This window comes from Xylocopa sonorina, chromosome 1 (genome assembly GCF_050948175.1).
Source record: "Xylocopa sonorina isolate GNS202 chromosome 1, iyXylSono1_principal, whole genome shotgun sequence".
NCBI lineage: Eukaryota > Metazoa > Arthropoda > Insecta > Hymenoptera > Apidae > Xylocopa > Xylocopa sonorina.
In genome coordinates, this window is record NC_135193.1 from 15,768,937 (window position 1) to 15,796,815 (window position 27,879).

Genomic DNA, 27,879 nt, shown 5'->3' on the forward strand with positions numbered 1-27,879 from the left:
ACAAACACCAATATAATTTATTGCTATCTCTAGATAGAGATTTCTCACCTAATTAAGTCAAGGACATCGCGTATTCCTATATTTTTTTTTCCTTTTCAGGTGTATTTGCGTGGAAAGGAATTTGTATGCTTCGTTAGAAATTGTTTCTGTAACGGTGTACTAGAATATATGACGAATTCAATCATTTTACTCCAATTATATATGGTACGTAGATATTACGAGAGCTTTTCTCTGATTTTCTTAAACTGGCTTTGACATTTAGATCTTGACGAATTGTTTTTAAGATCGTGCTTCTTGATCTTTATATTATATATATTAACGCAATAATCATATTTGAAATATCTCGAAATAAATATCAAAAAACAACACAAGCACGTCCACATATAATTGTGATATTTAGAGTATTTGTATAAGAATTAAAGACGATACAAATAGGACGATAGAAAACGAGGAGATAGAAAAAAAAAGAAATCAAAAATATTTCATTTTTGTTTCTCCGCATCTTTTTGATAATTATAGATAAACAAAATTACATCCTCTGGGATTACGCCTACATTTTGTACAATATCATAAGTCGAATTATGCTACGTATGGTTTTGTTGAATATTAATAATAGGTAGGAAGCGTGAAGAAGTACAGGCGGACACAGCAGAAGGGATACTCTTTCTTGAAAGTATAACGCGCTTTTATGTCTTATAAAACGTCATGCCGTATGAAAGTCATATAAACATGGAGCGATATACATAGTATACACATCAACTGCATGATTTTAAGCAACACATATTTCCTCCTTGTCTTTTAATTCATTAACAAATCCCCCGAACTATGCGTTACCTTCAATGATATTTAAGATATATCATTTTCAACTATGATAAGTCATAAAATATATTATATCTAATGATGGATCACATGCGTGAACATCGAATTAAATTTATCAAATTAAACTTTTAAAAATCCAGACGTAGAATAGTTCGGGCGATTTTATCAGTAAATTTTTCGTTTATCTGAAATACATCTTATCAATTTATCAATTTATTTAATTTCTCTTAAAGAGATCATGTTACTGATATGATCATTTTTAAGAAAAATTATAGTTAATTACTTTAAGAAAAGCTCGCTCTTCACGTTGCCTATCTGGAATAAACTTAGAAGAGTCCTTTCTTCTTATTCTTCTTATCCTTACCGTCGACAGCCCTGAAAAGAATTACAATATCAATAGAAATAAACAATCTTTATCATCACTAAACAGTAACATAACTTACAATGTTAATGAATTATAAGTTTTAATAATTTTTATTATAAAACAATCTAAAAATTTTGCGCTTGTTTTTTAAGGAGCATTGATATTCTTCCATATACAACAATTTCGTTATTTATAAAAATAATTTTGTTACTCAACTTCACATACATTCATCAAACTACTTTTTTATAAAGATTTTTGTTACATATAATTAAATCTTACATAAGAGAAAGAAAGAGAAAAAGTTAATTGTTTAAAACACGTAAATTAATGTATATATTCATACATAATTATGTAAATGTAAAAAAAGATAATTAAGTCATGCCAAAAACATGCGAAGTATATGCTTTTATGAGCCACAGTCATTAAATTACATGCCATTTGCAAATATTGATTTATTTTTGTGTTCTGATTGTTAATGCAGCACATTAACATTCATTGTATGTAATTAAAGAATAGCTCAACATTTTCCATGTCAAGGTTATATATAATTTATATATTTGGCTTATATTATTTTTATGTTTGCAGTCAGTTCTTTTGTAACAATATGCTAACAAAGATTAAATCATTGAAGCAATAGAACGTGTATTGTAAAATTGTTAACGCAATAAATACGATATTTATGTAGTTCTATATTCAGTTTTCAAAATTTCTGTACATATATATTAAATCATTGTTCTGAAAAAGCTATTTATAAAAAAGTAAACGTGCGGACTCACATAAAACCAAAAAAGTATTATGTTTAAATATGTCAGAATGAAAATAATACTTATGTTACATTATATGTTAAAGCAACATTAAAATAAGCAAACAATATTTTTCCGATTCATTTATAGGTCCCTTTTGTATTGCTTATGTTGCAATAAGACTAAATTAAATAAGGGCGATGAAAATGGTTAGTAAATCTTTTAGGAAAGCATTACATTTATTTGCAAAAAAGATTCGATGATGAAATTAACAATGTATAATAATTTGTGAGTAATTATTGGTCATGTATAGTATTACTCTTTATCAAGCTGCCTTTGGTTTGACCCAAATCGTTGGGAAGAAATGCAAATGGAATATTAACATGCGCGAATTGGAATGTACTGATGAAAACAAAATAATAAAGAATATCTCAAAAAGATACCGACAGCTTGCTTAGAGTTTACAATGGCTTTCCATAATACTCTACGAAGATTGTGAATGATATTGTTATTTTAGTCTATATAAGACAAGTTATGTATAAGTGTAACGCATGTTGCAGTGAATATAAAACAGTGACATCCATAGGAATATATAGATCTTTTTTGCAACTCTTACATAAAATTTATCAAACTTTGTGCCAAAATATGCCCCTCTAAATATGTCTATAGGGCAAAACTTTAACGTAAGAGTACTATGAAGATTCTTTTTCGATATGGATATCTGCTTTTCCTATTTCTATATTTTTTCTTTCTTCTTTTTCTTCTTCTTCTAGAGTTAAAATGATGTTAGTTATCAAATATTAGTCAGTGTTTTGCAAAGTTTATGGATTAATGTTTCAACTCTTCAAGGATTAAATAAAGCGTTTGTTCTAACAGATAATTAAAATATTATCAATTCAGTTCGATTCCAAATGATTTGGTCATTCTAATATCATTGTCTATTGTATATATGAATTTTTTGAAACAAAACGTTCGAAGAAAACGTAAATAATAAAGATATGTGCTACCTTACATTGAAACCGAAGTATCTGTAATACTGGCTTACAACAGTGTCAAATAGCATAGCTTTTAATGCTAATAAGTCCTTGTAATTATAAAAGTAAGGAGAATCGATAAAAAGGAAACGGAAAGAGATACGCAAATACTCGCGTGATATGTAAATAATTATGTTTCGTTCAATTTACGAATATATTGATATATATATACACATATATATATCAATGTATGTCTATACGTTAAATTATCAGCAAAATAAAAACCACGCATCGAATGTATAAAAAAAGAAAATGAGATCGACGTTAATATTTCGAAATGAATTTTAGTATTTTGGATACAGTGACGCAGAGGCATTTTGTAAGTAAACGTAGACAAAATCTACAATCTACTAAGGATGCTCGGGATGTTGTATGACAAGTTGTATCTGTGTAGGGCTGTCTTGAGGTGATTTGAAACTGGTGTGACGGCGTAGGAGACTTCCTATCCCTCGGGAACCCCTCAACGTACCCCCGCCACCGCCAGATCCCTCGGAAGACACTGATCCCGTCCTAAATTAAGGGACACCCCGATATGGTATACACACAACAAACAAACAAGCGCAAGCATCACGTAACATTCGTTCATAAAAATAACTTTCTTAAATAAAGTATATCATAGTATATACTTGTTTTACCACATCACATCAGACATTCGGTGCTATAGCTTTTGTTAAACGTTCTGAACAAAAAGTGAAGTGAATACTTCTGCTACGTATATGTATTTCAATATTTTGAACGATTTTGTTTTATTATGGTGTGCTGGATGAATATTTGGATGATTTGTTGTAATAGATGATTATTAACTAAATATCTTGAAACGGGAGAAAAATTGCCAAACAATTCACTGGATCACACCAAATTAATTCGGACAAATGTATAAGCTTTTAGTTAACTTCAATTAAGTTCAGAAGCATAGTTACATTGTACATGCTCATTAATAATTATTAGTAATTTCCTGCTATTAAATTGAGCTAGACTGAAACAGTTTCTACATAATTTCAATGTATGTTTAAGAAAAATTTGATTATACCAAATCTGACAATGGGAATGACAAAGAATAAAATTGTCATAATATAATAACAAATACAATTATGCTACAAGAGCATATATATATATAGCATATATATATATATATATATATATATATATATATATATATATATATATATATATATATATATATATATATATACATAGCATATATATATATATATACATAGCATATATATATATATATATATATATATATATATATATATATATATATATATATAGCATATATATATATATATATATATATATAGCATATATATATATATATATATATATATATACATAGCATATATATATATATACGTATACATATATATACATATATATATATATATAAATATGTTGTCTTTTTTATTGCACATATCCAGCTGAACGATACTTTTACTGCAAAGGTTTAAGCAATTTGAAAATATTTCTAACAAACAATTTACAATTTTTTTATTTCATTGAGTACACAACTTATTGAAGCATTATTGTCTATTTTCCTAAATATAATTAATTATAAAATTACATTTTTTTTAATTTGCAAAATACCTTTCCATTCATGCAAAAAGCAACTTTTGCTCTTCGTATTCAACATCTTTTGATTTAACAAAAATATGATACAATTTGACAATTATGAAAGTATCAACAAATAAAAGCAGTCCGGTTATTTTAAACGATACTTACTCTTTTGAATTTGCTTCCAAACTGCGCCTACGCAATTCTTCAATACTATGTCCAGTCTGTTGCTCCCATGCTAATTTTTCAGCCTCAAATACTCGTCTCTTTTCTTCCAATTCGCGTACCTGCTGCTCCAAAGAACGTCGCATTTGCTCGTGCCTTCTTTGTAACTAGGAACAGATTTTTGTTTTGATTGAAACAATTTCTATATCAATATATGGGAATGCACAAGCAAGCAGAACAATACTTACATCTGCTTCTGAGTCTTTAAGCTTTTGCTTTTTCTCTCTGACTTTCATTTCAAACACTTGCTCCATATCAATTTCCATTTTCTTCATTTTATTATCGTGTTCCCGCTTCTCCTCTTCCAACTGAGCAAGAGGATTCCTACAAAACACACATGGAAATGATCAAAATCCTAATAAAATAATGTACAAAGAAAAATGTTTCACTCAAATTTGTCTTCGCTAGTATTGCTTAGATTGACTTTATTGGGCAGATGATCTATCTACAAGTATAGGAAGTTGCAAAATGAAAATCAAACTATTCATAATAATTATGGATTTGCGAAAGATGGGAGAAAGAGAATAGTAACATTGGGTTAACATCAGGAAAGGAACCATTTGTCGAGTATAACTAATGTATGAAATGTAGACTAAAATCAAGCAGTCATATGTTATACTCAAATAGTACTCAAAATAACCAGCAACATAGTTTTCTTGACAAAATAAAGATTTAATGCACTCTACTTGTATGAGGCTAAGCATTCGGAGGGTTCACTACTAATATAAACTAACCGAATGTTCATCGTAATAAATTTACAATATTAATATAAATTAGGAATATTAATCAATACCTTCTTGAACAAGTTTGTTATTCTATTGGCTCTGAAAAATTGAATTGTGACAGTGTGTGTGAACCCCCCTTTAATCAAATAAACGCGCATAAACTAAATATGCAGTAAATGGAATCTAGACGAGAGGCTTGTGCACACAAAACTATATTACACGATCCCAGCCTTATTAAAAGACTTACCACACTGTCATGAAACTGTTCATCACTCCTGGAGGGCACAAACTAACCAATAAGAAATCAGCATTAAAATTCACGTATGAGATGTACTATTAGAGCATATATTTTCAGAATTACTTTTTTCTCTAGCTTAAGTGTAATATATATTGTTACAAATTTCCTAATATCATATTCTGTTTAAACATACGTCTTGTAGAGGTAATTTTTATTCTTTAATAGTTTGCATGCACAAGCTTTTTAAATTGTCATTATAGAAGAAAAACAAAACCAAAAGGCTGCAAAGCGTTTGTAATTTTTTAATTTAAAAAAAAAAAGAACAGGAAAAATATGAAATCATTTTATTTTGTGGGATTTTTAAACATCATTAAACTATCGATTTGTAATATCTTCTTGCTCTTACTGTTAGTTCTATACGTACATGATTCATTTTTATGTTGATTTTCGAATAGTTTCACGTTTAAATGTCGGTGTTGAAATTTTATATGTATCTAATAGGAGGATATAAGTACTTACTTATTCGAGACTTTTGTTGGTTTTCCATCCACTCCAACGCCTGCTAATGTACGACATCGGAAATTCTCGTAATGCACATTATTTGTAACATCTTTAAGATCTTGCAAATGCGTTCTGACCACCATATTTCGAAGTGCTATGAAATCGCAGTGTTCCAAATTCTCCACTAAATAATCGAAATGAAAAACCGCATAATTTCTTCCAGAATTTCATATGGAAATAAAAAGGTATACAAACCGAGTAATTGTATTCGTGTTCAGAATTACGCACCTTCTGCGATTCCCCAAGGATACTTCCTACCGCGAACTTTTTTACCGTCGTACTCAACCACGGTATTTGCACCCACCACCGCGAACGGCACTCTGTCTCTCAGAATTTTATGCAGTTTACTTTCCTCTTCTTCCTCTACTTCCGGAAATTCGTAGATTTTTATCTTATGTTGCGCTATTTCGTTGAGAATCTAAATGACCACAAACAACAGACATCTTACTTTCAAGATAATCAAAAACTTACCATTTAAGTTAACAACTTATCGCTCAAAAAATTAGTATTAATATATTAACAATGTTACATTCAAAGTTTAAGTAACACATGCACTGCTGGTAATATGAATTTACGTATCGTGGTGATATCTTATTATATGATGACGTGATGTGTCACGGATTTTTTTTCAATAGAATGTTACAGAAAATTAAGAATTAGAAAAGTAGAAGATCAAGACGATTATAGCCAATTTTTCTTCTCAACAATACAAACCTGTTTCTTGAAATAAGCACACTCGTCTGGTGTCATAGTGTCTGCCTTCGCGATGACAGGTATAATGTTAACTTTGTCGTGAAGACGTTGCATGAACTCGACATCCAACGGCTTCAAACCATGACCAGAGGGTGCGACGAAGTAGAGACAACAGTGCACTCGACTGTCTGGGATTTGCCGTCTCACTACGCGAGACTCGGCGTTCAGGAACTCCTCGTATTTTGATTCGATATATTCGATTACTGGTACCCAACTAGAGACAAAAAAATTATAATTTTCCATTTACAGATACACGCATTGATTAGCTATTCACTTGCTAAAACCCGCGTTTTCAGGTATTTAAAATTACCAATTGCTATTATCAACCGCATCGCCGAATCCAGGTGTATCAACGACGGTCAGCGTAAGATTCACACCGTTCTCCTTTAACAATACTTTGCTAGTCTCTACGGCTACGGTTTTCTTAACCCTAAGACTAGGGCCAGGATACTCAGCGCTGTATATATCGGCGAGGAACATTGAGTTGATCAAAGTTGATTTTCCTAGACCCGACTCACCTGAAACAGATACAGAAAAAGGCAGACACGATTAAAATGCGAGTGAAATAATATTTTATAAATATTGTATTCTATCTGATTTTGGCATTTTTAATACTAAGGTTTTGTTCGCAGAGCCTCATGAACCATTTTAAGAAGAAGGACACTGAATCTCAAAATGAAAAAATTGTAATATTATAAAGGACTCTTTATTAACTATGAAATCGTACCGGAAATATGCAAGAACGAGGATACGATATATTGTATCATGCTGTTTATATTTTAAGGATAAAATACAAATGCAGTAGCCAAACTTTTGACCGGCAATGTAATTGTTGGAAATGATTATTGGAAAAATACTATCTTCGTGCATGAACTTCGTTTCTTTAAGGTTCTTGTTAAGGACAGCTTGGAATACCACACGGTACTCTGACCTTTCTGTCTGCGTACCTTGAACTGGTCAAAGTGCCGCGCCTTCTCTCCCTCAAGGATAAGCGTTTGAATTGCTCTATTTACGGAGAAATGGTTCTGTTCATACCGGTACTAATAATAGCGGCACTCCGCCTATATTCTCGAATTTCAAACTTTCATCCAGACGACGGTGGTCTACCGCGATAACTTTCTCGTATTCACGCCCGTTACATCGAAACATCGGTCATTTATCCGGTAACCATGATAACAAGCATCGTCTCAACATTTTTGTAACAAACAGACGTATTCGAATCAATCTAGACACCAAAGTAAGTTTGTACTCGTTCCTTAATGATATTTCTATACGGCGATTTAAATTTAAGGGACAAAATTAATTTTTAGGAATTGATACGCATAAGAAGTGAGAACCGCTGCTACTTGAAGACAGCCCTAATCCAGTCGGGTGAAAGAGAGTTCTGCACGTGTTAAGCAGATGGGAGGTTCATAAGGCAATATCCTCGACAAAATTGAAATACCAACCAGGGAAACGGATCTCTTTGTCCCTCGATCTAGAAGGCTAAAGGACAGGAGAAGAAGAAAAGAAAAGAAATAAGAAAAAAAAAGAAGAACAAAACAGAAGTCCATTGTACGTTCATTTGTACGATGGATATTAACAAAGGCAGGGACGTAGGAAGTCATAGCGTGCATTTTTTTGCGCCCCTTTTGCAAGAATAAATTCGTTTCGCAATAAATAGAACACGCATCGACTATTCTTTTAGCAGTACGACAACAGTCATTATTTTTCACTCTATACAATTGTTATCAATGCCTGCATTCTTCTCGAATTCAATGTAACACTTACATGCAAAAAGTCTCGTTAACTATATCTATCTGATAACACTAGAAAACTGCTTTTAAAAATACCAGCTATACTTTCAAATGGGCGGTCTAATTGCTTTATGCAACATCGCGTTAACAGTTGATTAACCGTAATATCCCACTTATGTCGAGTGCTTTATCGACACAAGAGGAAATTGACGCCAACTGGTAGACAAGTAATCCGGAAACAAGTGCTAGTCAAGGTCACGGATCGGTAAACTCGCATCAAATCATTCAAATTTCATTAATTATACTCTTAGCGACAACTTATTACAATTCTTGGCATTAAATGCTGGTCTTTTCTATTTGTTTTTTTTTTTTTTTTGTAGTGGATATCAAATGGCCCAATGGCACCAAATTCGCAAACGAACAAATGAATAAACTATTCCATCATCTATTCGTTTCATTATCTGGACGATTATTGATCACATTTCATACCTCGTGCAGCGTACGATTTTTCTATAAAATACATTTATAACTATATGCGTGAAAGTTTAACGGACGATTGAGTTTCAAGGAATAAAAAAAGAAAAATCCGTAAACATACGTATAAAAAATTCATAGGTAAATACAGTTAAACTAACCCACGACCATCAGAGTGAAATCGAATCCCTTCTTAACGGCCTTTCTATAGACTTGATTCGGCAAATTCGCGAATCCCACGTAACCATCGAGCTCTTTTGGCTTCGTTGGCGGCGCTGGTCGTGGATGATGAAGTACAGCAGCCTCCTTATTGTTCTCATTGTTCCTATTCGATTCCCGTTTATTACTGTCTTCCGATGCATCGTTTTGATTCAGTATCACCGTGGACGGAGGTAATCGCGGCTTTGAGGTAGGCGCCGTAGATGTAACGCTTGTGTACACGGTCGAGGAGGCCGGCGGCGCTGTGTTAGGTGAGGCGAGGGTCGTGGTTGTCGTTGCCGTCGTTGACGTTGTGCTCACCGACGACGGGGCCTGAGACGGAGGTTGCGGAGGTGGCACCGATGGCACAGACGGCGATGATATTATTCCAGCGTTGTCGCCTTTGAAGAACAGCTCACGCTTCGCCTGTATCTAAAATAGAAAAATGTTCTACATATATGGTACAGTACGATTATCAACGAAAACGGTTTCATAGAGATTCGCCTTTCGCCTCGATCGATTGAAAGGCACGGATCTTAAAATACCGACACACGACTAAACGAACGCTAACCGAGCAAGGTTTTACGCATGTAAATGTCCTGTTGTGGATAATTCCTGGTACTCGGAGTATCCTTCGATTCGAGAATGAGATGATATGGATTAGTTTTATATAAATTCGTTCTGATATTATTCGTCGAGAAATAATTTCCTGTACATAGGACCGTTACTAACGTAAGATGATAATACTGTCCGTTAATTTCTCCGTTGTGGTACATTGTGAGTACCATAATCGTTTTTCACTTCTTTGATCCCTATCTTCCACCTATTTTTTAAACTGAATCATAAATCACTTTTAATCTCTGTTCTACCTTGAGCCGTTCTTTCACGCGAGAATCTACACCAACCGTTTCTAAGCCGCCAGTTCTGGGCCCTCGTTAGTAACAGTTTGATCATCGATCCAACCATGCAAATTGATGGCACCTCGTTCTTCCTTCATTTGGATTAGAAAATTACTCGAATCCTAATTATAACTTACGCCAATTTACAGTTACCTTTTACAGTCTGTTTCTATTTTTATATTGCAGTGAAATAGCCATGATTTGCAATCAAAACAGAAACGGTGGTGAAAACGAAAACAGGGCAAATAATAACGCTACACTGTAACGGGGCAACGGTTTGCTTGTTCGCGATCGATATGCTTTGCATATAACACCAGCGACGAGCTACGGTCAACTTGCGAGTGGCGCAGTGCCTTATGAACCGGCCGGAAGCGGTCACTGTCCAAACTACTAAACACAGACCACAGACCACGGTTGATAATTTAGGACTTATTACTTATATAAAGATGAAATATAGAATTGACAATAGCTACGTAGATGAAGATGAATACACAAGATTTTCAAAGCAAAGGGAATTAACGATATTGCGTTTATTTCAGCATTCATGTTCAGATTAATATTAAATTTAAGTATATTAAGTCTTTTATCATTTAATAAAAAGTAATACGTGATTAAGAAACGCTTCGTTGAAGAATTGGGATATGTATTAATACCTTCTGTATTTATATTTAGACGCATTTAAATATTATTAATTGCAATAGCGATCAACTATTACTTAATTTAACTTCGGTATTATGGGAGGGAACGAAGAGAGGGGATAAAAAACCTAAATACATTTTAATTTCGGGTTTTTATTCACTTTCAAGATATTAACAGGAAGCTTTTACTAATCAACCACAAATTGTATGCTTAAATTAACAGAATGCCGTTATATTTTCAATGTACAAATCAATTTATGAAATAATTTCGTACGAAAGTCATTGGCCGTCTTACGGCGGCTATAGGAGAATAAATTATATATACATATGTAGTTCAGTTAGTACTACCTGTTCGTACTTATATTTGTATAAGACACCTTATATGTAAATGCTAAGGCCAATATTATAGTTTGGGTGATTAGCCACTCCATCCTTTTGATAATCGATCGCGATAACTGCAGCAAAGACAGTTGAATTATTAACGTCTATATAGACAAAATTGAATGTATTAATTACGTCTGTGTAGATAGCCATCTACCTACTATATCAAGTTTTTTATAAAAATCTCGAAATGTATTAAAATTTCGAAAATAAAATACCACCACCCCCTCCAAAAAAGAATATTCTCATTCGAAAGAAAACCCTAGACCTCTTTTAATGAGCCGGATATTCAATTTCTATTGAATACGGTGTGTGTCGTGAGGAATTACTGTATCGAATACGACGAAAGCAATGTACATTTAAAAAGAAAATAAATTCTTCCCTCTTGTTCAAACATCATACAACCATATCGCGTCCTGCAAACAAATCTGTTGAAGGAAGAAAAATTATTTTTATATCCTACGTAGGAGGCGCGCGTCTCGTTCTGCGAGCGATGCTGAAAAGAGCAGTAGACTTTCCGTTTGAAGCGCCAGAGCCTTTTGCGATCCGCGTTGCATTCCGCGGCGTCAAAGAGAGCCACTCTTCCACCGCTATATAGACACGAGTTTGGAATAAAACGGGGGAAAAAAAAGAAGTTCGCCGCGCCGGCACAGTTTAATGCCAGAGCGTAGAAAAGGAACGGCATACAGTGAATCATAATGCGCTACGTGTTCCGTTACAATTCGATCCAAACCGCTGCAGCGTGTAGAATATAAATTGAATAGCTGCTTCGTGCTCATTAAGGAGCGGCGTGAAACGTGCCTAAGGTCAAGGCGGAAACGAATACGAGCGGCTGTATAGTACGCACACGGCTGATTTCCAACATCGCCCGATTTCAACATTTCCTGTACCAAGTCGGTCGATAATAACGCGTGCACGCGTGTCACTCGCACGCGTCATCGTAGTATCACAGAGCTCGTTCAAAGGAAGCGCTACACGGTTTGTTAATTTGTCGAATTGCTTCGCGGGAGAAGCGTACTTGACATCGGTAAACTGACCCGTTCAGAGAAACAGTAACGAGTATTCTCGTGTTTAAAAAGCATGTGCTTCCGATTGACCTGTAATTTAGAGAAGATAGGTGGAAAGAAGATTGAACCAAAAATTCACATCTTTGCTTTGAATTTTTAATAGCTTCTGAGATACTAACAAGAATTTCGGTATTGTATATGAAATATTATTAATGCCCATCAAGAACCTATTAAACAACCACCTTCGCTGCTACCCCTATAAAATACGGAGATGCTAGGGTCAAGTAAAACAAAAAGCAACCATGGTCAAATTATGTAGCTTAACGTCAAGTCAATCGTAGTGCCAATTTGATTTCGATGATGTTAGTTTTAAAAAAAGTTGCAAGTATATTGATTATAAAGATGTTCTTTGTTTACGATACGATATAACAGAATTGCACGCGTTATAACCAACGAGTCTGGGAACCCAGAGACTGAGACAGAGGAGGGGATTCTCTTGCTTAAGCCGAGTGCAGCATCGTGAAACAGAAACCGGTCCAGTGCGCATAACACCGAGACAGCCTTATTCCGAAGTCCCTTGAGAGATCTAAAGGAGGTGGTGGACACATCGTGACAATTTACCCGTGCGACTGGCTTCCTTTCATAAACCTCGAAACGTCTTGGCCTAAAGACACGAAACAATGAAAAATCAAAGGAACTTCTAAGAATGCAAGAATATTTTACCAGCCTGCTGCTTCTTTATTCCTTCGTATCATAAAAAATCATAATCACGACATGGTGCGATAAGATAAAAGATACTCTAAAAACAAAAGGACGTCTATGGCAGAAATTTTTAGTTCAATCTCAAACTTTACAAAATACAATAACGCTTGAACTAATACCGACATTAGTCATCAAGTATAACGAACTCACTCTTGAAATATATCTCTCTCAGGTCAGACATAGTAAATTGATATTGCGTGTACAAGGCGGTCCCTAAAAACTGTGTGATTGGAGTGCAGATGGCTTCCCAACCGTGGAACACCTGTGCGTGCGTCGTATTCCTTTACAGAGTTAAAGATCTCTGTCTGCCGCATAAATCGGCTTTGTACTAACGATTCTCTCCATGGCAGATGTTAACCGTGTTAGAACAGATGCTAGCTGCGTTGTTATAAATTTTACGTGGGTATCATTGGACATTGGATGATAGTGGTCGATTTGATTCGATATTTCCCTTTCCATTACAAGCCATATTCATTACAAAATTCACCTATTTCTATTAATATGTAACTATTTATGATGAAAACTATTATAGGATATTTTTTCGCTGATTATATTAAAACGCTGATTTCTATAATACAACTTAATCTTATTAAAATTGGAGGGGAAGTAGCTTCCCCGACAAGGGTTCATTCTAATTTCAATATAATTAATGCTAAAAAGCCTAAACTTGATAGAACATAAAAGTATGATCGACAAAACAATTCCAACATTTTGAACGTTATTACAATGGCCCCGAGGTTCTTACTTCTTACTCCTTTCTGTTACGTGTTCCATTATTCGCCAATTTACTAATCTGCAATTTTCTGTTACCAAGATTTCTGCCCGGCTTAACGTTTCGATACCTTTCATCTGACAATCGTGTTTCATGGACCATTTGAGGCAAAGAAGCGTTCCTCCTCGATGAATCTGATCAAACATTGCGCGACCGTGTTTGACGTAGACCAGATCGTGATTTTCGTTATCGCGCGATTAGCTATCTTGTTCTTTAAACATTTAACGCAAGGTCTCTGTATAATATCTCACTGTAGAATATCGTATGTTAAAATTACAAATTGTCCGTCGTGAAATTTTCTCTGTTTTTTTTATCAGTTCCGGCAGAAAAGTAACGGTATTGAGGACACCCTTGGGAAATCACCGAAATACGTCGAATAGTTTCCAGTAGCGAAACGTTACATTCTTTTACTTCTTTCTTAGTAATATATATAAGTTTAAGGTGGTAAACCCAAATTCAAAATTGCGTGGCAGGCTACGCTGTTTTCAGAGATTCGCGCAAGCTCTTACAGGCGGCGTTGCGGTATCGTTGACTCGAGTGGAGAAGAATGTTTCCATTGCACGGCGTCTGCCATTGTATTCTAAAAGCTACATGCTACGCATCCACAAATGGAAGATGCCTCTCTGCTATTGAAAGGTTGGGTGCCAAACGATAAAGTATAAAAAAAATCCAAGCCTCGTTAATCGAGCCTACGATTCCATTCCTATCATTGGTATGCATTAGCGAATGTCATAGCACAAATTATGCATAAACAAGACTGATTAGATAACCGGGCACGTTTGTCATCACGCCTTCCGTTTGTACTTTCGATAATTCATATCTAATTATAAATCCATTACGTTACAGAGGCTAAACGGAAAAATAGAAGAGCGACTGATACGTTGGCAATAAATACTCGTCATTAGTTTAAGAAAACTAAATTCAAAGTTTACTGCTATTCAACGTTTTCTTCTTTTTTTTGTATATTACTGAATTATATCAATGATTTCTGAACATGTTACTGTGGCGGTCCTCCAACACTCGGCACTAGAGATATAATAGAATTTTTGACCTGTCCCTAATATTCCCGCTTCTAAAACAGGACCTGCTAGGTAACCTTACTGATGAGTCCACTAACAGACCCAGGATGAAACGTTCTTCCTCCTCTTTCCCTTCTTTCGCATTTTACACACTCACAACTATACACATAAACAAACGTGAGATATTCACAGAGAAAAAGATTGCTACAACTGCTAAAATTGTACTGAATTCCACCTACAAGTGTGTTTGTGACAGTCTATATTAGTACTCGGTCACTTCATGGTTGATCTCCTGTTACACAATCGATATAAACAGAATTTGGACAAGCTTAAACTCGCTGGAAAGTTACACGCGCAACAGCATATGCGCGACATTTAGAAAATGTCTATTATTGTATTAAAATTTGATTATCTTCTAAGTTTCAGCCGCTTGGAGGTAGCAGGTTATGTCATATGCAAAGAAGCATAATACTCAGCCAGCAACTAATATCGACCTATACGTTCTCACGGGTACACATTCATAGGTAAAATTCACTTTCGTGATAGCAATCTTTTTTCGAAAACTATGAATTGTATTTTGTATCATTCTCCTCGCTAGCCTTCTAGTCAATGGTCCAAATACTAAAGCAGAATGTTGCAAGAATTAATTGCTCGAATTTCCTGTACATACATAACAGTCTGATAAATATACAATAAAGTACTTAAAACGTCCAGTTACGTGCAGTTTCACGATCCGCAGAGAGGAGCTTTGATCTATTTTAAAGGCAAACCGGTGTTCTACCAACAAGCCGTAGGAGATCGTGTTCTTTATCGAATAAAGGGACAGGTGCCCGCAGCGACAATCGCTCCACAGATTTATTTTAATCCCTGTTTAATTTCAGAGGCTATTAAAAGCTCCCTTTGTATTCTCTGATTATCTTTTCAGATATGTAATTAACTCGAGTGATCCTCTCGCCGTTGGGCGTATTTCGCACAGTTTACTAGTAAAAGTAAGCGACGAGGGAAGAGTTCAAAGTAGCAGCACAACTGGTCCTCCATTAAAAGTCATAGAAACCAGACTAACCAAGAGAAAATATCAGAAATATCTGCTTCTCACGAGGACACTGAAGTTATACGGACTAAAATTCAAAAGAAAGTGTAGGAATTACTGAAAGTAGTACAAAATGATTACTCGTTGACACGCTCTCGTTCGAACTTTTTTTGAGTATCAGTTCTAGTGTCTGGGATCTGAAAATTCACGGATCTGCAAAGGATTCCGTGCGTATTAAGCACGGCAGAGCTAGCTCCGTAAAACTACGTCATAAATCTGGGCCACGCAGGCAAAAGCGTGACAATAATTGTACAGAGTAGAAGCTCGGCGTGGTGCAATTTACGAGCTTCGAGTTTCAAGAACTTCGACGAGCTGCGCCGCGTTGATAAAAAGAGTTATTTCTGAGCTTGTCGTATGCACGCGCGTGGCCTAAAGGGTTAAATGAGGAGGACAAATTATTCAACGCCCCCTATGCATCGCGCGACTCGCGATGCGCAACTCGGTGTTTGCTTTCCTGCAGAGAAAAGTTTCATCGTGTCGCGATATACCATCAATTTCTTCATAATTAATATTTTTCGTTGAATACGATACCTCTTAGTTGTTAGACTCGCAAGGCTATTTTCTGTTAACGCATTTACCCGTGTATTGGGTCATAGAATATTTCGTAGCTGCAATTGTATCATTTATCAACGAATATAGATATTAAAACTGGCGGTGAATAATTTATAACCCACGTACAAATAGATAACAGAAATTTTCAGATAAAATTACATTTATAACTTCGCTAATCGATCGACTGCGAACCATGACAGATATAGTCGCACGATGGAAATGTTTATCAATGTGCTTTGCAGCAAAGTGTTAACTAGTAGACAAATGTTAGTGCTGGAGGATCCGATAAACCTATCCCGATCCCTTTTTTGAACGTCCTTCTTCAATTTTTACATTTCTCCAGTCAGTGACTATGGTTTGATCAAACATGCACGCGAAAACAATTTTAAGCTATGAATAACTTCAAAAGGGTAGTCGATGGCAAGCTTGTAATTAGACAGCTTTTATGTAACTAGGACTATGACCAGAGGGAAAGCTTTTCAAAACTTTGTACAAAGTATTTTGATCGAAATTATAAATAATATTTTTGTACTGGTGTATATTATTTGAATTTCTTTATAGTATGAACAATTATTCAACAGATTTTAGAACAAAGCACAAAGTTTGAAGATTTCATCGTCAAGTAAAGACAATTCCGTGAAGTATCAATAGTATCGTGTTACTTCGCCGAAAATAATGTGTATCAAGGCAGAAAAATATATTTCTATAGGGCAGGTAAAAGATGCAAAATTATCTGCTAAAAAATAAAAAAAAAAAAGAATGTTGACCTAGAAATGACTCTGGCGCCAGCAGCTATCGATTTTTCTAACAATTCTCTCGGTGCTTCCACGACTCCCGCATGTTTATTCGCTTCATTCGCATCTCCATTCAAAATCTATTTATAAGTTGAAATTATATTTGTTCCTCGAAACAAGAATAATTAGTCTGAGGTTCAGTGGAGTGCATAACTAAAACGATAACTAGTTTTCGTATACATCATCCGTTATATAAGATAAGAAGTATGAAAAATAAGCACAATGTTATTGTTATATTTTTTTTTAAATGTTACACCTTTTTCCTTTATCTGCACTAAAAAACATTTGAATATTGATTCAGTCTTGCGCCTGGCTAAGCTGAAAAGTATTTATTGTAAAGTCTACCTTCGGAAATTGAAAGAAAATTATATTTATGTCCAAACTTCATTATTATATAATTGTATATATGCACAGACAACTTGAAAGTATGAATTAAACCACGTAATTGATGTTGAAATTTGTCAGCCTTGGAACAAAATGTTCATTAACTCTTCGAGCAGATGCGACGAAGATGCAACTACCCTTTTACGTTAACTACCGCACGTACGTGTAACCTAATTCGTACGAAATTCTTCGTAAACGGCGGATCTTCCAAGGCATCGTGTTCACGTGTCCTCGACCCGAACAGATCTCCTTAATTAACGATCTTTCGTAAGGGCACCACGGCTCTGTGAAATTCTACCAACAAGATGTTGCGTCTCGCACGTGCTAGTACAACGTCTCGGCTAATTTTGTTCAATTAACGTTTGCCTGCCCAGGAGGCCGGTGCTTTGAACGAGCCACGGGATAAGATTAGACTATGTGCCCCTTCGGAATCAACTCAATAACCCTCCAATTCTCACAGCTCAAATTTTGATCCAATATGGACAATTACGTTAAATTCTGCCCCTACTAACGTGTACAACTGGCTCCCGAGTAATATGAAAAAAGAATTTCGACTGTTACAACATATCTCCTGAGATATATATGTACCGTTTTGAAACCAACTTGTTAGCCCTCTTAATTAGTGCCCCCAGAGAAGAAATTGTGAATGTAAATAAGTTAATGGATTATCGAATATTGTTATTGTCCATCGTTATTAACAGACATAGTGTTCCGTAATATGTGAGAAATATAGCAAGCGCTAATTCAGCACGCTAGAGTAAGAAAAGAAAAAGTTTGTAGAAAGTTTCTTTTCTCTACGAGGTTTTTTTTTTAGTTAATTTACCATCTTGAATAAAACGTTCTATGAATTTCACCAAATTTTCTTCTTTCATCTAACTCGATTTGTTAGCATCGTTGAACGAACAAAATGACGGGAAAAATTAATCTCAGAGTATAAGCGATAGATCACGTGTGCGGAGTTATTGAGAATTAGTCGAGCTACCCCTTTAAGCAATCAGCCAGTTTCCTACTCAGAGGTGTTAAGGATCGTCTCGATGGGGAACATTAGTAAGAAATATGCTAGATAATTCTCTTATTATTTGATCATATATTAGGAAGAAGTTTGTATTAAAAATAAAATTTTATTTAAGAATGAAACGAAATAACTGGAGAAATATTCAACTGCGCGTGGCTCTGTTGTTTCGAAATAGCCATTTGAGGATGAAATGTAAGGGAGACCGGTATATGAGAAGTCCATGAACCTCCACCCTTCCACTCTTCCAAATATCGTGCCAATTGGCAACTGGAGCTTTACGTACTGTGATCCCATTTTTTCAATGTTTCAATGGAACCAGAGAAAGAATGAAACAACATCTCTAAGGAAGAAAAACAAACGTCCCGAAAGTCACTCTTACAGGAACGATCTACGTTTGTAAACGTAAAACAAACAACTCGGGACATTCTTATTCTGCAAGCTATTGGCATCGAAGCTCTAAGAAGAGGCATGGTATTCCACTTTTTACGAGCTCCAGAAACTACTAAAGGCACGTTAAAAAATGAGAGTAGCACATCGAGATGCTTTCCTCGTAATTGCGGAAGTCTATTCGCGGAGCGCAAGAACAATTCGTAATCGATCTTCGTCTTCATTTTCCAGGCTTCACCGTTCCTTTACTATTTCCCTTTATCTCTGTTCGTTTCCACGATTTCGCTTCGTGCAAGAGGCTCATCGCTATTCATGTAAAACGGTATACGGATACGCGCAGCAACGCGCCATAAGCAGTTAGATACACACGTATCTCCGCGAAGGGTTGAAAATACCCACGCGGAACGAGGAACATGGGTGTTGTTTGGGAATAAACAGGGAAAAAGTGGAACGCGGCCTCCTTCTCTGAAAGGGTGCTCTCTGTGTTGGGTTGACGGATTTCCCCTTCGTGTTACAACGGAATATCACACTGGCATAGTACCGGTATGAATTTAAAGGCTGACTAAGTCTTCGTTTCTCTTTTTAGGCGGCATTGCCGAAACTCGTACCACGAGTGTTGAAGCAATTCAGCTTACAAGGACAGAGAAAACTGTATATCCTCCAGATGGCCAGTATGTTTAACTGTGATCTTTTCTAGGCAAATAACAGTGACGCTGCTAAGGCACTGGCGGGTGGAAGTGTTCGCAGGGATGCGAGCGGCCAAGAGAGCCTCTTTTTCCTGGCTTAGTTTTCAGTCAGTTGCAGTTTACTTGGCAGTACAGAAAATTTAGCTTGATCTGAATCAGTCGAATTTTTCTAGGTACGAAAGTTATTTAATTGAATCCAAATAGCGAATTATTAAGATATTTGCTCCTTCATTTTTCCATTTTAGCTGATATCTGATATTTCTTACGATTATTTACATGCACATGAAAGAAAGAAAGGGAGATAGAATTGAGAATTGAGAATCACCAGAATTGCAGTAAATTCTTCCTAAACATAAGTGTGCGTTCCTGACTGCGCATGCGTTAGTTTAATTGCCAATCCAGTCTAAGCTTATCTTCCGTTTGTAATGCAATGTAAACAGAGTGACATAAGCACGCTTGGGCTCGAATCAAATTCGTGTCCATGCACGTACATACGATAAATAGTACAAATCAGGAAATCATTCAACCCTGATCTAATTAATACATTACATATATTGAGTATTATAAATACTAACACGTTAAGCGCTCAACTTACTTCGCTTGTCGCTTTAGGTTACAGTCGGCCGTTAAAAAAATTAAATCAAGTTTTTTAAATTTTATATTATTTTTCTTAAAGCATTGACTGAAAAAAACCAATGTTGCCTAAATAAAATGTTCAGTCTTGCGATCTGTACGCAAAAACCAACACACACAACGGTGTAACATGAACCTAAAGTCTAACACGGATCCGTAGGGACCGGCGTAACGCTTAACGTGTTAAATTAGAGTTGAGCTACCTTTTAAACTCTAATCACTGCGCGGCGGATGATTACGCTATATTTAAGAGGTATTTCTTGCACTCTTGTATACAGAATTGTGCACGGAGCTTCAAGTTCCCCGAAACTTCATATATAAACAGAAGATAAGCTGCGAAGTGGCTCGCAACCAATCCTAACGCGTATGCTTTCACATACTGTACCGCTGCACGACCCATACATCAGATTTTTAAAGGGCTAGGCGAAAGTAGCAGCGAATCCTAAATATGACATTTCAACTACGGTTTTCTATTCGTCCCTGAAATGTGAATTAAAGTCTTTCTGTATAACGCATTGAATTCTGTCTTTATACAGATGTGTCTAATGCAAACGTACTTGGTTGTAGTAGTTATCACGGTCGACCGTCGTCGAAAGCGTCGAGTGGCTGACGACCCAACAGCGGTATCGGCCTCGGTAGCTATAGGGTGTCCAACCTAAATAAAAATACGAGCAGTATTGGTCGAGCTATATATATTCTCGGTCGCCACAAGGCGGCTGGTAACCCTCATCCGAAACATGGGACACCCTATAAATACCGAACTGACCATTGTACCAGCGAAAGCGGTTGATTAGTCTGTATAGGTAACGTCCTATATATTACACCTAAAGTTTTTTTTTATTAATACCTCGGAAGCTACAACAGTTTTTATTAAAACGATTAAAACTTTCATTTACGGAAAAATTTGTATAACAAAATTAAGGAAGTTTGTGAATGATGAAAATATTGAAACGTACGTTAACACTTTTTAGAATCACTGTACTCAACTTTTTGACCTCAATATATTTTTCAACGTTTCTTCGTTTATGAATTAAAACAAAGAGCCTTGTATTTTTCAAGTCGCTCGATAACCACCACCATATCGTGTGAATATCATGAAAAAAAGAAATCAGAAAATTCTTTCAATGAGCTGCTTTTATCGAAGACAGAACAATGATCTCATTTAAGGTCGGCCGTGCTTACGGAAGTCATAAATTTTCATTTTATCGAACACGGCCAGAGTCTCCGTCTTTCTGGGAAACTTTCTATCCTTCTGTTTCATCATTGGTGCGTGTTTGTTATCAGCAAGACTAATAAGAGGCGATAATCGTCGATGTTGATAATTTCGTAGGTTCCTTTTAATATGAACTGCAGCTACACATTGCTCAGAATCGACACGAATTCTATAGTGCTAGCCTTGGAATGACATTCTAGATAAATTCTCACGTAGGCTCTAACTAAATTGTTCACTACAAGACAAAACTTTCGATCAATAATATGTTTCGTCTGTCTAAATTTTAGTATTTTTCCGTATGAGATCTGTGGCCTATCCATACGAAAAGGGACGAAGAAGGGAAGGGGGTAATTGTACATCTTTTTTAAATTTCGATGCTTTTCTAGAATAGATAGAAGAATGAGTTCAACTTGGAAATCTTGTACCTTTATCACACGCCAATTTAAATTCCGTTCTGAAATATCTTTTTCCCTTTACGTGAGTCACGAATTACTGTGTATTTTTCTATTGTCTACGATGACCCCCCTAAAGCGTAGGACCCTCGGTTAAAACCGCCCCGTTACACCAACTGGGACCCCTTCCACCGTACGGTGTACGGGGGGGGGTTACCATGTGCGCAGCCACAGTGCTTCTCAAATTTTTACGATAATCTTTCAGTCCTTAAATTTTCCTCGTCGAAGAATTTACAAGAAAAGTATTCTTGCAATATCTTATTATCCTTATTCTTAATAAAAAAGATGAGAACGGAACGTTTCGTCTGATTTTCGAGCTCCATAACAACGTTTACAATTTGCTCTCTAACTACAAAGAAATCTATTAATGAAGAAATACGAACGACTAATATATTGTAAGTTTTAGCAAATAAAACTTGCACGGCGTGATAACTAAAGTGCTAGACGAAACGCTGTATCGAAGGGTTACGGCGAATGAAATTTCCAAGGTCGAAGTATTCTGCTCTTGGTACTTAAATTACACTCCAGAGGAGTGTAATTAGTTTGGGTTTTAAATGACCGACAGGCGTACAAAAATCGGTCGTTAAAAAAGCGATGAAAATGAGTCATCAAGTAGGACTTGACTTGAAGAGTCGAAAGCGTAAAGTCAATGTAGGGGAATTAAAAGCGAAGTCTCTCGGCAATGCAAAAATCCATGAAAATGGATATAAGAACGCTGCCATATGTTCCTCCCTCGTGTTTCTCTTCGTCACTCGTGCCAAGCATCCCGCTGGCAAATTCTTTCTCTTTCCCTTCTCTTGTATCTCTCTTTCGCTCATACAAGCAAGATAGAGAGGCCACATAGGGTAAACTTGCCTCGCGTTCGTGACGGAGATTCTCATCAATCTGTGACTCATCCGCGAGATGCAATTGCTTCGTCCATGCAACGGTAGATAATTTTAGAGAGCATCGAAACATTCCAGAAATTGACATTATTTTAAATAATTTATTATTGCAGAGATTGTGGTAAACGCCGAATTCTGTTTATTTAAAAAAGAATCTATCATAGTAATCAATGTATGTCAAACCTATATGATTTTTTCTAAGAACAGTTTGATATTACAGAAGTGTATGCTCTTTGAAAATTGTTATAAAAGATAAGAATAAAAAATTCGTCGCTTTAGTAAAAACAGTTAAAGGTAAGTTATTATGAGTACCAACAATTCTTGTTCATTTTTAGAAACTGCATTTCATATTGATAAATATAGTACTAATAGGGAGTTATGTATCATTCTGATTGAAATGATAATTGTTTTTCTGAAATGTCTGCGCAAGTCAATTTAAACCGAACCCAAACCTAGCTTGACTCTATGAGTCATAGTCAGCTTTCTCACAAAGCCACGAGAACAGAATAAACGGAACAGTCACATGGTGCTTAATACGGGACCCTCGAATGTCGAGACGAACGACTTTCAGTGTGCGAGGGGTACAAAAATTTGATTCTTCTAGAAGCAGGATTGAATTTCAGAGTCATACGTCACAAAGTCTCTCGTTTTGGTACTGAAATTTCTAACTTTCGAAAGTAACTACTTGTACTCTTACTGTATTGCATAGTACTTTGCAGGAAGTTAGAAGGAATAATCGGATATAAAATCGGAAATCGATATAAGAAAAGTAATTATCTGCGTGTGCACGTTCACTTTTGATATCCCACGGAGTTTCTAGGCAACGTAATTAATCTTATCGTAATTAAAGCGTATGTTTATTAGCCGCTTTTATAGATTTATCGATTTTAGATTCACGAGGAAGCTCCCTAATGACACTTAAGGTTAGACGTTGTATAATCCAGCTCGTTAAACGAGTCACGTTTGTTTGATCAATATAAAATCCGGCTTAAAAATTAATCGCAGCAGCTTCGCATGCAGAATGAGAATCGATATTGATTTTATTTGATGTTCAATCGCTACCATTAATATTCAACAATATTCAGTTGTACATTAACCCCAAATTAATATGAATTTTAGTATCGCTAACCTACATACGAATCCATTGATATGCGAATGGAAAGGTTTCATTGTAAACAAAGGAAATTGCCGATGAGAAAAAAGGAAAGGATGCTCGGAGGCTTACCGACGTGGTGTCACCGTTCGCCTTTTCCCCGTCTAGTATCCTTTGCCGGAGGGCAAGCCTGTCGAGGCTTGCCAGCCTGTAACTACCTCCAACCTCGCGATCTCTGCTCAATCGTTCGGACGTACCGCTGCCATTGGAGCCGGCGTTAAAGCTGGACGTGTATTTCGGCAAAGTTGGTGGCGGCACTTGGCGCGGCTTGTCACGATTCAACATCGAGTTACTACTGTATAAAAATGATGAATTGTTCGAGGCAGTCCTCGTTGATGACGATAAGCTGATCGAGGTTTTTATGCCGTTGCTTTGAGTGCCGGCGGAACCGTTCTGATTTTCGGTCGACATTTCTCCACGATCTCGCGTGAACCCTGCTCGACACGATTCTCTCTCCCTCTCTTTCACTCGTATACCGGGACACAGCTTCCTATATGTCTAAGCTGGTTTTCTCTATTGCCAATCAAACTGATAATAGAAGATTAAGTCACGGGTTTTTCTAGTTTTCTTTTCTAACTAACAATAGAAAGAATTAGAAGTTTACACGGATGAATTTCAAGTGTACGGTACGCAAAAAGGCAGTATTAATTATCCGACGTATCGCGAGTAGAGAAAATATTCCGTGAGATTGGAAAAGATTGCGAATGGAAGACAAAGAACGCTTGTATCTGGAATTAAAGAACGTTCTTTACCCTAGTAGACGAAAATGTGTTACACAGTTGCTTCTTCGGCTCGATATTGGTTTCTACGACCGAAGAAACTGTTGCTTTACACTTTGACTATAGAATATTAATCAGAGACAATCTAGATTTGTTAGATTTTTTGATATATTATAAAGTGTTCTGTCATTTAGTAAAAAGCCATTCACATCAGTTTCTCACAAATAATAAACTGAAAACTGATAGCAGAAAGTGATACTAAAAAGGCCCAGGATTAAGATAGTAAAGTCTCGTTCGCGTTCTATTGTAGAAAGAAAGTAGAAAAGTTATGAGAGAAAAGGATTATTTTCAACCAATCTTCCATCGTATAAATAAACAAAGAACCACGAGAACAATGAATTTAGAGTGCCAACTCGAATCCCTTGAATGGCGGTAACTTGGGCTGCCTCCGAAAGCAACGATGTGCCCTTGGAAACGCCTTCATTACACAGCACCAACAAAAAGCATATCACGGCCGTAAAGGTTACAAATAATGTTACTAGTGAACGCACAATTCAAACATCACGATGCACATGCACATATACGTATCCATTGTTAGGTGATTAATTACTCAAGGGAAAACAATGAGTACTCACTATTATGGCTTTATACGCTATATCTGTCACACTCAAACGAAAAATTTGCGTACGCGTGTAGAGGGGAACACGAAGTGTGTAGCACGTAGTAAAGAGCGTGTGAGAGGGTGGTAAGAAAAAGAGCAAAAGAGGGAAGAGGGAAGAGAAAGAGAGTAATCGTGTATCGGTTAGCACTGCGTGGACTCATGAACGCCGGTATTGCTGCTGGTGATTCACGCTGTCGGCAAACCGGCCGAACGTGGCCACGTTCACTCTCACTTTTTTATACATTGTTTCATTGTTGGTTAACTCTCTATTTTTTTTTCTTTTATAGAACAAAAAGATTTCCGAACGCTATTATCCTGCGTTCCACCGATTGCCAAGTAAAAGAAAAACAATGACAGGGAGAGAAAAAGTTAAACGACCTCTATGCCAAACACGCACACGTAACACTTGCGCGCGCGCACGTATACGCATACAGCCTTGCCAACAAAAGTTGACAAGCGATACCAGAAACTGGTGCATATGACTCGCCCGACTCGGATATACTGCGGTGCCTACGAACGACCACGCCTGACGCAGCTACCGACGAAAGTGGGGGTAAATTCACTACACTGCTGCTTGTGCTCGTCGGATAAGAAACGAGGCTGCCTCTCTTCACTGCGCATGTGTTCCACGGAATAACGACAACCAATAGCAACTCGAGTACGAGCAGCCTGGCGGATGAGCGAACATATTGTTCTTGCTATACGATTCGGTCAGTGTTCCGACGAATCGCATCATGCGAAACCATTTTTCCTAGATTTTAAATGAAGATGCACCAGTCACTGACTTGAGAATATAACTGTTACGCTCTTTCTTTTTTTTTTTTTACTTCGAACCGATTGCTATGCGAAAATTTTTTTCTAAGCAAGAGTTTAAATCTTTCATTCATTTAAAATTGTACAATAATTTTTCAATTATTGCAAACTTATACATACTGCGTTCATGTTATAGGAAAATCAACTAGTATTAACAAAACAAGAAATATATACTTCTTGATAAATTAAACTTAATGAAAAATAGGATTGCTCTTCTTATTTACCGGCTGTTTTCGCAGATGTACCATAAAATGTAATCACAAAGACTAAACAATTCAGATACGATGGCGCTACATGTCCGGTAACAGTTTCTCCCCTTATTACTTAAGTCGAGATACATATTATTTGCTACGTATATTGCAATTTGTTATGATATGCAACCTTCTTATATAACATTAAAAATAAATATATTAAATTTCAATATTTAATCTTCCAATACTGAATAAAATAAAGCTACGTATATATAATTGTTCTCATATAAAATAAAAGTAACGACACCATCTATCCTGCTACAATAATATTATACGTGTAAGACAAAAAGAAATGATTTCAGAGGGGAAACGGTAGAGAGCAGAAATAGCCTGTGCGTGAATGCAGGTGGCGTTTGCGAATACAACGATACACGTAGCTTAATAGTTCGATGCTCTTATTAGCTCAGAGTCCAATTAAGGCCACAATGATACTCTAAGTATACTGCTACGTACTTCCTAGTGTCGTGTTAGAATATCAAGTATGACAGTTCGGTAAGCTTATGCGATCATTGACATTGTAAAGGAATGAAGTTGGGCAATATACAGGTCACTTTTCTTTACACACCAGTACCCGTAATGAAACTTTTTCAACAAAGTATATGTATCCTATTTCTTGAGTATTTAAAAATTGTAGTGGATACTTTTTCTTAAATTAATGAGTATACCACGCCTTGATATTTAATCTACTTCGATGTTTAATCCTTAAATATGATTCGGTATTCGCGTAACGTGACTCGGACCAAAAAGTAACCAGTTAAGTATACGAACTTTTAGTACACAAGCAATTAAAGCAATAACAAAAAATATATTTTAATGATAATAACTACCTTTTGAGAGACTTGAGGCGAGCTGGTTTTCTTGTTATTGTACAAAGCAAGAACCGTTGGATTCAAACGACGTCTCGATGCCGTAGGTGCTGACATTTTAACGATTCTATCGCGTCAAAACGATTGTCCGAGTTCTCTTTATTAATTGTACACCAGTCACTGCGATTGAATCGATCAACGAAATATGTCACATTTCACACATTCCTTAACGTCTGTAACATTTTCGACACTTGAGGATACAATCGTTTCAAACACTAACAACAGCATTTAAATACACGTATGAACAATTGATTCATCGAAATTAAACTGTCTTTACAACCGGAATCATATTTTAAAAATCAAAGAATTAAGTCTCTAGTATGAAGATTAATCATTGAAGTCGCAACTGCGTCTCATCGAGAATTTTAACCGCGTTAAAATTCTCAAAATTGATTATCGGTGGTTATCGCAATTCTGCGAGACG

At 36.0% G+C, this 27,879-nt stretch overlaps 1 protein-coding gene across 5 annotated transcripts; it reads right to left on the reverse strand.

Annotated features, from left to right (window-relative positions):
* Positions 1 to 480: 480 nt before the first annotated feature.
* Pnut (septin 7-like protein pnut) lies at positions 481 to 27,780 on the reverse strand. 5 transcript variants are annotated; one of them, XM_076907601.1, is made up of 11 exons: positions 25,500 to 25,640; positions 24,218 to 24,673; positions 9,388 to 9,856; positions 7,327 to 7,534; positions 6,978 to 7,230; positions 6,492 to 6,681; positions 6,222 to 6,387; positions 5,712 to 5,753; positions 4,928 to 5,063; positions 4,683 to 4,846; positions 481 to 1,194 (listed from the first exon to the last, which is right to left on the reverse strand). In XM_076907601.1, exons 2-11 carry the CDS (start codon positions 24,554 to 24,556, stop codon positions 1,146 to 1,148), a joined length of 2,016 nt encoding a protein of 671 aa, XP_076763716.1. In that variant the 5' UTR covers positions 24,557 to 24,673; positions 25,500 to 25,640; the 3' UTR covers positions 481 to 1,145. The 5 variants fall into 5 exon arrangements, with proteins under 5 accessions (XP_076763716.1, XP_076763720.1, XP_076763700.1 ...); XM_076907585.1 differs by lacking the exon at positions 481 to 1,194 and adding an exon at positions 3,166 to 3,470; XM_076907605.1 differs by lacking the exon at positions 5,712 to 5,753.
* Positions 27,781 to 27,879: the final 99 nt, after the last annotated feature.